The 10930-nt window shown below is 49.7% G+C and overlaps 2 protein-coding genes across 3 annotated transcripts in view; one reads left to right on the top strand and one right to left on the bottom strand.

The window, feature by feature from the left end:
- LOC108228929 (platelet glycoprotein Ib alpha chain) overlaps positions 1 to 3280 on the top strand; it is a 6872-nt gene extending 3592 nt beyond the window's left edge. The window contains exons 4-6 of the mRNA XM_025003366.2: positions 244 to 339; positions 413 to 592; positions 1069 to 3280. Of these exons, the coding sequence (XP_024859134.2) occupies positions 244 to 339; positions 413 to 592; positions 1069 to 2538 (1746 nt within the window). The 3' untranslated portion in view covers positions 2539 to 3280. The remainder of the gene's footprint in view (positions 1 to 243; positions 340 to 412; positions 593 to 1068) is intronic.
- Positions 3281 to 3976: 696 nt separating this feature from the next.
- On the bottom strand, positions 3977 to 10924 carry mogat3a (monoacylglycerol O-acyltransferase 3a). 2 transcript variants are annotated; one of them, XM_037976624.1, is made up of 9 exons: positions 9142 to 10924; positions 7645 to 7823; positions 7516 to 7576; positions 7292 to 7435; positions 5336 to 5466; positions 5206 to 5249; positions 5040 to 5130; positions 4555 to 4762; positions 3977 to 4479 (listed from the first exon to the last, which is right to left on the bottom strand). In XM_037976624.1, the coding sequence occupies exons 1-9, from the start codon at positions 9233 to 9235 to the stop codon at positions 4325 to 4327; spliced, it is 1107 nt and encodes a 368-aa protein (XP_037832552.1). In that variant the 5' UTR covers positions 9236 to 10924; the 3' UTR covers positions 3977 to 4324. The 2 variants fall into 2 exon arrangements, with proteins under 2 accessions (XP_037832552.1, XP_017260060.1); XM_017404571.3 differs by having other exon boundaries at positions 4654 to 4762; positions 9142 to 9827.
- Positions 10925 to 10930: the final 6 nt, after the last annotated feature.

Below are 10930 nucleotides of genomic sequence, written 5' to 3'. Positions count from 1 at the left end.
CTCATACACACCACATACACACCAGACACACCTCATACACACCTCATACACACCACATACACACCTCATACACACCACATACACACCTCATACACACCTCATACACACCACATACACACCTCATACACACCTCATACACACCACACAAAGAAACAACCGATGACTCACAATGAAACAATCTGTCAGAAAATGAAAGACAAGCTGAATGTAAATAAATGTACAGACGGTCTGTCCATCCCTTAGATCCTGGACCTGACAGCCAATCAGATCTCAGTTCTTCCTGACCTCATGCTTCATCCTCTGGCAGCCATAGAAACGCTCTACCTGGAGAGCAACAAGGTGAGTGTGAGCTGCAGATCATCTCCCTGCCTGTAGGGGGCAGCAGATCTGAGGGGATTACTCTTCTTCTCAGATAAAGGTGGTGCCTGATGATTGGTTCAGCCAGAAGGAGGAGGTGCCATACCTTTACCTGTCAGCCAATCCCTGGGCTTGCTCCTGTTCCCTGTCTTACCTTCACAAATATCTGAATGAATACGAGTTGAACGTCTACGTCCGAGACGGTCCCATCATCAACGGGGTCGTGGAGAGCGTGGTGAGCTCCACACACACAAAAACACTCTTAGATCAGCTTTAACAGAAGACTGAGCCTTCCAGGAGGCGGGGCTTAAAGAGGCCGGTGCCTCAGCAGGTTTGAGGCTGAAGGTTCAGAAGTCGAGCAGCTGTTGATGGGATTTCCTTTAAATAACAAGTTTTATCTTGTTACTGTGAGAAAACAAGCTTTGTGTTAAACCAAATAAAAGTTCTTATCTTAAAAAAGAACAAGATAAGTTGACTAAAACAAAAACAAAAGCAGCTGCTCTCTCAGGAAAGTGAGTTTTAAACTGTTCATCTGGAGACAAATGTGGTTAAAGAGAAGCTGTTACCTCCGAGGGGAAATGTTCTCCAGTCCAAATAATCTCTGAGAACGTGCTTCTCTGCAGTTCGTTGTTCCTGAAAACCAAACCTGCAGAGACAAACTGAAAGCTCTGCGGTTCTGTGAGCCACCTGTTGGTGTCCTGTTGTTTCCAGGTGTGTGCCTCTCCAGAGAAGCTCAGAGGGACACCTGTGTTTGGTCTGGAAGAATCGGATCTTTGTTCGTTTTCAACAGAACCTGCTCCCCTCCAGGAGTTCCAAGAGACAACATCCTCTCCTGCAACCATCCCAGCTGCTGCTTCTCCCACCGCCGTGTTTCTGCAGCTGCACACAGAGACCTACAGAGTGGTGACCTGGTCCTGGTCCTGGTTCCAGACCTTCACCCGTCACGGCTCTGCAGCAGAAAGAAACACGCCGCAGCCGTTAGTCAGGTCGGAGGAGTCGGGTAGACCTCCGATAAAACCTGTCCAAACAACCGTCACACCAACAACTGCAAACATCCAGACTGAGACGACAGCCGCCATGACACCGACAGCGGCCATGACAGCGGCCATGACACCGACTGCGACAGCCGCCATGACAGCCGCCATGACACCGACAGCAGCCACGACACCAACTGCGACAGCGGCCATGACAGCGACTGCGACAGCGGCCATGACACCGACTGCGACAGCGGCCATGACAGCGACTGCGACAGCGGCCATGACAGCGACTGCGACAGCGGCCATGTTACCGACTGTGACAGCAGCCACGACACCAACTGCGACAGCGGCCATGACAGCGACTGCGACAGCGGCCATGACACCGACTGTGACAGCGGCCATGACAGCGGCCATGACAGCAGCCATGACGGAGGCGACGGCCGAGTCAATCCTTTCGCCGGTGTCTGACGGGTTCATGCGGTCTGCAGGATCTCCGGGTTCTGTCGGAGCCTTCTGTGCTTGGCTGTTTGCAGGATGTCTGCTGCTCTGCTTGGCATCTGCGGCGTGCGTTCTGGTGACCCTGGGGAGGCTGGTAATCTGGTACCGGACCGTTTACAGGCCCGTGAGTGTGACGTTAGCTAGGAGGCCTAAAGGCAGAGAGGGTGTGGCGCTGCTGCTGCAAAGCAGGACGGAGGAGAGAGGAGAAGCAGGAGATGGAGGAGTGATGGCACTTTATCGCTCTGTTCTGTTTATCAGCAGAGAGGAGGAGGAGGAGGAGGAGAACCAAAGACAGGTGATTACTCTGACACCAGCAGGAGCAGGAAGGGAGGACAGAGGGGTGTACAGGAAGACTCTCTACAGGATGGTAACCAAAGAGGAGGAGATAGAAGGATGGAGGGATGTGATGGAGGAGTGTCGGGTCTCTGCTGAGGACGGAGGGAGGAGGAGGGTCAGGACGGAGAAAGATCTGGTGGGAGGAGGAGGAGCCAAAAAGCGCTACAGTGTGATCCTGCGGGAGGAGAGGGAGGAGGACGGGGGAGGGAGGGAGGAGCTGGATTGGGTGGTGGGAGGGTGGGAGGTGAAACGAGGACCAGGAGGAGGTGAGGAGGGCCCCAGGAGCAGCTGGGGGGAGTGGCTGGCACACTATTTACCCAGCATGCCTTGGGGAGTGACCACACCTCCTGAGGACGAGGCAGCGCAGTGACAACGTTAGTGGGAGGAGCTAAATATGTCACTTCCTGTCGAGCTTCTGTGCTTCACCACAATAATCCAGCTGCTTTTATAAATGTTTGGTTTAAATCAGACTCTTGAACTTTTAATCACACCCGTGTCTCTGTTCTTCATGCTGAAGACAAGAAGGTGTCTTCTCTTCATGCAGCCGCAGCAGCATTAAGCAGCTTGGACTCTGTCTCCTGCAGCATTAAGCAGCTTGGACTCTGTCTCCTGCAGCATTGAGCAGCTGGACTCTGTCTCCTGCAGCATTAAGCAGCTTGGACTCTGTCTCCTGCAGCATTGAGCAGCTGGACTGTCTTGCGCCTCTGCAGCTCACCAGAACACTGAGATCCTCGGAGAACATCTCAGGACTTCATCATGAACGCCGTCCACCAGCCAGTGTGAGCTCAGTGTGACCCCTGCAGTCATCGGGCTGGACCTGATTCTACAGTCTGTGGAACCAGGTCCGGTCTGATACCGCGGTCGGTCAGACTTTCAGCTCTTACGACCATCTTTAAGACCCGTTTCCTTGTTGAACTTTTTCCTGGTTTGTTTTCTGATCTGCCTGATTGTTCTGAAGTTTTAATTTAGCTGTTTTTTTTTTAAATAATTATCTTCTGTCTGCGTTCTTTGTTCTTCTGTCTGTTTTTGGTTACATTTAAGTTCTCTGTAAAACATGAAACTAATAAAAGGTTGATTTTTACACCTGAATCCAGGAAGTGGAACAGCCTGAAACCCAGAATTCAACGATTAATCTTCTTTTCTGGAACTCCTTCAGAAAACAACCTTTCTGAACAGTTAATATCCTCCTTGCAGGGAAAAGACTGATGAGCTAACGGCTAGTCTGAACCAAACTGGACTGCTGCCATTCTTAAAACGACTCTTTCACATAATTTCTTTACAAACCTTTAACTGACTTTCACGTCAGTTATTCCTGCAGAACAATTAGGAAACAGGAAGTAATCCAGGCTGGACCAGAATGCTACAGCTAGCTGCTGCTGCCGTTTGCACTCGCAGATAACCTGAGAATTTTATGGAACTGAAACTGAGGACCATGTCCAGGTTTATAAAATAATGTCTGATTTTTTTAGACTGGAGTCGTTTTAAAACAACAAGGATCCACTTTTAGACTTGGCTGCAGTCAGACTAGCCGTTAGCTCATCATTCCAGAGAGAATTAAAGCATTTCTCCAAACTGAGGTCGTTTCTACAACAGGTAAGATATTTATTACTCGTGTTTTAGACAGAAACCCATTTAAAATGGCCAGAATATCCCTTTAGGAATGAAGTGCAGGTCTTTCTGGTTCTATCTCTGAGTCCGACCCGTTTCCTCCTCAGAAACCGTCCTCACGGGTCAGAACACTGATCTCAGCTGTTAGTTGGAGTCAGAGGTCAGAGGTCATGAACATGGAGACAGAACCAAACTCATGCTGACTCAGTAACAATCAGTATTTATTTCAGATTTAGCCTTAGTGACGTGTTTTATTTTCCTGAAACATCAGAAACTCAGTTCTGACCTCATCAGAACAGTTCTGGTTCGGTTCTGAAGACTGTGGGTGTGGCGCCCCCTGCTGCTCAGTTACACTGATTCCAGCCGGGACCTGCAGGAGGTTCTGGTCCGACTCGGTTCCTCCTCCCGGGGTGCAGAAGCGTGGACGTGTTGAAGTTTCTCAGCCTGGTGTTTATCCTCAGATCGACCAATCAGACTGCAGGAGCAGGGTCAGCTGACAGCCTGTACGGAGTCACATGGTGTGTGGAGCTTTCTGGACCAGAACAGGATCATATGAAGGTGAGGTGCTGCTGCTCCCCCCGTCCGTAGGCCTTCTTGTGCTGCTCGAAGAGCTCCGTCAGACTCTGCAGGTACACGCTGTGGAGACGCTCGATGTCCTCAGAACTGGGACAGGGGGTCTGGGAGACCGGGATGGGCTTCCCAACTGGGAACAGAACCAGGGACAGCAGAGAGTTCTGACAGGTTCTGACAAGTGTTATCAGGTTTCAACAGAATCTACCTGAGACCAAGATGGACTTCCAATCTGAGACAAACAGTTTGGTTCCACCAGGTTCTACCAGGTTCTCGTGTTCTGGGATCAGCTGAGTGTGAGGCGTACCGACGGTGTGGACCGGCGTCCTGTAGGGGATCAGGCCGAAGCTGTACTGGAAAACTCCTCGGGCGTGAAACAGAGGGATGGAGAGTCCCATGATGTTCTGCAGCCGGTTCTGTGGGCACAGAACCAGACATCCCATAATACCAACGCAGGTGGAAACTAGAAAACAAGAACCTTGACCCGGGTAACCCAGAAACCTTCCAGAACCTCCTGTTTGATTACTGATTCTGAGCTAACACGTGGAAAACTAAAACTGCTGGTTATCTGCTTGTTAACTCCTGATTATCTGCTGGTTATCTCCTGATTATCTGTTGGTTATCTCTTGGTTATCTGCCTTAACTAATCTCTGGAAGATGGTTACCCAGCTGGTTAGGGGCGTGACCTCTGACCTGCAGCCTCCTCAGAGGAGAGCCGACTGGGTTCTCCATCTGATCGAACAGCTCGTTTTCTCCAAAAGAAAAGACCGGAACCAGCTGAGCTCTGCGCACAAACACACAAACATCAACAACACAAACAGACACACAAGCCCCGCCCCTTTCCTCAGGCTCCACCCACCCATGTTTGAGGGCCAGTTTGATGAAACCCTTCCTGTTTTTCACCTGGGAAACAAACAGATCAAAGATTAACAGAACGTCTCTCTGGTTCAGGTTCTGCTGAGTCAGAGTCCGGTTCAGGACAGCCGTACCTGCAGCGTCAGAGCGCCGGGTCGAGCGTCCAGAGCCTCAGGAGCTCCGCCCACCGCGATCACTGCCACGTTACCTCCTTCAGGACGACTGACCAGGTGGGACAGACTGGACTTACTGCTGGACACCAGACCTGGAGACACAGGAGAGACAACATGTGACCAGAAGTCCTCAAGTGTCCAATCAGAACTTTGTTTTTCTGAAACCACAGGTTCTGCACAGAACATCATGTTTGTCTCCATGTGGACGCGTCTCTGTTTGGACCAGTATTCTAGTGTTTAGAACCCTGCAGACGGGTTCTTTGGACTTCTTTACTGAACTTTGTGATGTTGTGTCAAAGTCCACCAAGAAACTGCAAACAGAACCTGAAGAACTGAAGGAACCTGGAACGTTCAGACATCGGTGTGCTGACCCACTGACCCGGTTCAGAACAAAGCTGACTGTTTTAGGTCCTAAAGGAGAACCTGGTGATAATCAGGAAGGCTTGAGGAGACTCAGAGGTCACAGAGGTCACTGAGGTCACAGAGGTCACGCTCACTCCCTGAACAGCTTCAATGGATCCATCAGATTCAGTCCAGCCTCTGAGTTCTGCAGTTTTCTGGATCTGGTGTTTTTATATTTAAGATTTTTCATCTGTTTTGATTTTAGGTTCTGGATTCAGATGTGAGGCCATCTGTCCAACAAACAGGACAATGATCCCAAACACAACAGAACGGTCCAGAACCTCAGAGAGCTGAAGCAACGCTGGAAAGAAGAGTGGGACAATATTGTAGACATATAGATATGTAGAACCTTGGACCAGGACTTTCTTTTCTAAGACTCGCTGCAGTTCTACATTTAACCACTAGGTGTCACCCTCAGGTCCTGTCACCTGGTGTTCCTCTTTCTGCACATGCAGCAGAACTACAAGAAGAACCAGAACCAGAACCAAAGGTCCGGCTGGATCGACACCTGCAGCTGAACCCATGTGACCCGTCTGACAGCCAATCAGAGAGCTTGCTGCTGCCTCCTCCTGCTCTGACCTGCAGCCCACTTTTACTGAGCAACCACAGCTGATTGGGACACAGAGTCCAGACCTGAACTCTGATCCAGAACCTCTGATGAAACTGGGTCACATGAACCGGGTCCATCAGAGTCCTGCTGCTGGGACACGTCTCTGTGGACAGAAACTGGGACAGAGTTCATGATGATGAAAAACCAGAGCCAAGCTGCTCTGATGGGTTCTATGGTTTCTGGTGAAGCGGGTCAAAGTTCTGACCCACAATGCAGCAAATACAGAAAAACAAGTGATCTGAGCTTCCTGAGGAACATCTCAAAGTTCTGCTGATGTTTGCAGAGTTTTGTTCTGTTCTTCTCAGGATGACCTGCTGAGCTCAGGTTCTGAAGAGGTCAAACCCTGACCCGTAACGACCCAGCAGCTGAAAGCTGTTCGGATCAGAACATCTACAGATGGATCAAACCTTCTCTGTGTTCAGATTTCACCAGTCTGAACTAAAACTCAGCCCCAAACCATGACAGGACCTCTGCCGTGCCTGCATGTAGACGAGTGGATAAATTCAGTAAAATCAACAGGAACAGTCGAGGTCAGAGGTCAGAGGTCAAAACATTCCTCTGAAAATGTTCAGGAACAAGAACTGAAACTGAGAAAAACTGAAGGAGCTTCAGAAAGTCTGGAGGACCAGGACCGGAGGACCAGGACTGGAGGACCAGGACTAGAGGACCAGGACTAGAGGACCAGGACTAGAGGACCAAGACTAGAGGACCAAGACTAGAGGACCAAGACTAGAGGACCAGGACCAGAGGACCAGGACTAGAGGATCCTTACAGAACGTCAGGAGGTCCAGGCTTCCCTGACCTCCTGCTGCTCCACAGTCAAGGAGATAAAGGAGGAACCACAGGCAGGTGAACAGGTGAGCAGGTGAGCAGGTGAGCAGGTGAGCAGGTGAGCAGGTGAGCACCTCCACACATGATGTAGTCTCTGAAGAACGGGACTCTGAACCAGAACGGCAGCATCAGCAGGTGAGACCTCAGACCAGGGAACAGCTGAGAGAAACCAGTCGCCTCCGTGCAGAAGTTCCCGAACGCGCCTGCAACCAGAACACCTGGAGGACAGGTAAACAGACAGGTAAAGACAGGAGCAGAACACCTGAGACAGACAGGTAGAGACAGGTGTGTCTCTCACCATGAGGGTGGAACCCAAAGATGTAGTTCTTCTTTGGATCCAGGTCGACCGTCTTAACGAGCTGCAGACAGAAGAACCAGGAATCAGAGCGTCTGACGGCTGACGGCCCGCCAGTGGACCTGAACTCACCGTCAGGGGGAAGTAGTCCCTGAAGTAGTCCCACACAGTCCAGCTCCTGATCCAGTGTGACCTCCGACCCCCGCTGGTGGGCGTGTCCCAGTCCAGCCACAGCCAACCAGCATAGAGAAGGGCCACGATCCACCAATCAGAGAGAGCCAGGAGGACGAAGGCAGCCAGACAGCACTGAGCTGAGAGACAGACAGGAGGGGTGGGGTCAGAGAGACACAGGAGGGGCGGGGTCAGAGGGAGAACAGTGGGGGCGGGATCAGAGAGACAGACAGGAGGGGCGGGGTCAGAGGGAGAACAGTGAGGGCGGAGTCAGAGAGTTTTGAAAGATCGGAGGTTCTTTCAAAACAAAGAGAGAAACAACTCTGAGCGTCCTAGCTTCTGTTTCTGCCATCATGGTTTATTTTGAAAGGATTCTACAGTGGAAACTATGGTTGCAGGTGAGCTCACCTTTACTGTCAATACGTGAATCCCCCCCCACATTGATCCATTGGACCGGTGAAAATAAAGGAACACAAAGAACCCCAGCTAGCAGGACTAGCAGCAGCACATGTCTCTGTACCTGAAACCTCTGGTATATTAAAGAATTAGTCCCCCGTTAGTTCCAACCGTGTGGACAGACAGATGGATTAATTAGCCAAGCAGGAGCAAAGAACTGAAGGAACATGAGGACAGGTGTGTGCTGGAGGTAGGAGGCGGGGCCTAATATCTGAAGAAAAGTCAAATATTTCCTGACAAACTGGAGGAATGTTTTTCCTGCAGAAAGATCCTCCTGAGTCCACCTCAGAGTTCCTCTGAGGATCTGCTGGTGGATCTGCTGATTATCCTTCGGTTCTGTTGGCTGACTGGTTTCCTCCTTCAGAACCTCATCAGCAGGATTCAAAGTGACAGAAAACTGCTGCCTGCTCCCACCTGGAGATCCAACTGTCTCCACTGGATCTTTGCTTTTCACTGGAAACAGATGTTTAATAAAATGTTCCCTGTGTGAGGTTAGGACCAGATGATTGTTCTGCAGAGACAGGTTAGCTCAGCTCACTGGATAGATGAACTTCATGTTGATCAGCTCATGATGCCATCTAAGACCTTTCAATGATCGAGTTAAAACCAACAGATGAGCTCCGTCATAAAGACTGAAGGTCCTTTCAGATGTTCCTGTTCTATCAGGAACCTTTAATCAGAAACAAAACATGCAGAGAAAGGACTTCAATTAAACCACCTGCTGCTTGTTAACTCTGCTGATTTGTTGCCATGACAACATTATCTCTCATTAGGTATGATCAGCTGCAGACTCGAACAAGGATCAGATCTGACCAATCAGAGGCTTCCAGTCTGCCTGCAGTCATCTGATCAATAATCCTGATCAATCACAGTCAGACAGACAGTCAGGTAATCAGACAGACAGGTAATCAGGCAGACAGACAGACAGGTAATCAGGCAGACAGACAGACAGACAGTCAGACAGACAGACAGGTAATCAGGCAGACAGGCTGGTGCAGGTACCCAGAGCCAGGAAGGAGAAGACCCACTGCAGCACCGCGGCGGTCTGCAGCCTCCTCCTCAGCGGGATGTTCAGCGGGGCGAACTCGATCTTCATGCCGGCGGTGGAGCTCCTGTGAGCGGCGTGAGGCGCAGCGAGGTCCCGGTGAGTCCGGCTGCTGTCTGTCTCTGCGGATTTAAAGCTGCTGAACGAACAACGAGCCTCCCTCCCACCCGAACTGGAACAAACTGAACTTTCTCAACTAACTTCTCCTCAAGCTCCTCCCGCTGCTTCTGCGCATGCGTACAAATCTGGGTCTGGGCGGGTTCCTGTTGACCAATCACAGCTCAGGAAGAAACGACGTCGGGAGCGCGCCTGACGGGCACGTCGCAGTATTTTTTTAAACTAAATTTTTATTTAACTACATCATAATTCACAGACGACCTAAAGTAAATAATAATAAATAAAGTTCCTGCAGGAGTCTGCCTCTGGGTGGCCTTCCTTCCTCCAGATGTTCATCAGCTGGACAGACTGATGATTTTCTGCAGGAGATATTTTGCTAACAGACCTTCTCTACAATAGTTGAGACCTGAGTGATGTTAGTCAGGATGTTTTAAAGATCACTGACAGTAAAGTTTACATCAGCATCTTTAAAGATGAGTTACAGACTATATTTGTGCTTGTAAGGTAGCTGTGGCGGCCATCTTGAATCAGAATGACTCCAAAAGTTCATCAGTTTGTGATGTTCATGTAAAAATGATGAAATGATCTGAAAGTTTAATAAGAAGCTGTTCAGTGGTTCAGGAGATATTTTTACATAAACTGTCTGAAGTTTATCATAACAGCGAACATCAAATCAACTGATGGGGCGGCCATTTTGATGGGCTGTATTAATAAGCAGTGTTTCTCCCTAATCCACCTGGAAACGGCGTCAGCCAATCAGAAGCCAGAATTCCCTGCTGTCAGGAGGCAGAGCCAGGTGAGTCAGGCTGAAACTGTCAGGAGTGCACGTGAATGAAAGGACAGCTTGGTTCTCATCAAAGTTTCAGATTTCTGCAGAGCTTCATGTCAGAAACATCACAGCCCGACAGGAAACGACAGGAAGTCAGAGGTTGACTCCCTCTTCTGAGGCTACCTGAGAGGAAACTGTCAGCCCTGAAGAGGAAGTAGAAACATTACCTGGAAGAAGACAAAAACACCTTCATTTTGATGTATAAATAGTTTATTTATCATAAAGTATGTGGTGTTGGGAAGTTTGTTAACAAAACATCAACAAACTGATGTTATGTTGTTGGTTGAAGCTCCGCCCCCTGCAGGAAGTGACTCCGCCCATATCCCACAGTTTTACCTTTCAGGTTTGTGTCCCTGAAACAAAGTCACACAGGACAGGAGAAACCTGCCATCAATAAATAAAATAATGTCAACAATCAAGCAGAACCAGACACCAGCTCAGAACATTCAGCAAGGTTCTGTTTGGAGAACCTCTGGTTCTCCTCCTCAGGAGCTGCTCCTCAGGAGCTGCTCAGGGTCAAAGGTCACTCCCATCTCAGTCCTGGACCCCAGTTCCTGAGGAAAGATGGCCGCTGCCGAGCTTCTTATTTCATCCCTTCACCTTCAGAGCTGCTTCCAGTGATTTGTCCTCAGAGCAGAAAGTGTTGCCAACAAGTCTGGAAGAAATAAAGTTGATTCAAAACTCGAACAGATTGGCCTTCAGTTGGACCGCCTGTTACCACGGCAACAGGCATCAGAACTCAGGCCCTGAGTCCGTTTATTTTAGACCCAGAAACTGTCCAATCCACAGGCAGGATTTAA

The sequence above is a fragment of the Kryptolebias marmoratus genome, linkage group LG7, assembly GCF_001649575.2.
Source record: "Kryptolebias marmoratus isolate JLee-2015 linkage group LG7, ASM164957v2, whole genome shotgun sequence".
Lineage (NCBI taxonomy): Eukaryota > Metazoa > Chordata > Actinopteri > Cyprinodontiformes > Rivulidae > Kryptolebias > Kryptolebias marmoratus.
The sequence above is the reverse complement of the archived record's forward strand: the minus strand, read 5'-3'. Positions and strand labels throughout refer to the sequence as shown.

Coding starts and splice junctions, on each gene's coding strand:
- mogat3a (XM_037976624.1), bottom strand. CDS start 9,235: ATGAAGATCGAGTTCGCCCCGCTGAACATCCCGCTGAGGAGGAGGCTG. Junction 7,577..7,644: donor GGGACTACTTCCCCCTGACG/GTGAGTTCAGGT, acceptor TTCTGTCTGCAG/CTCGTTAAGACGGTCGACCT. Junction 4,763..5,039: donor CTCCTCTGAGGAGGCTGCAG/GTCAGAGGTCAC, acceptor CTGTGCCCACAG/AACCGGCTGCAGAACATCAT.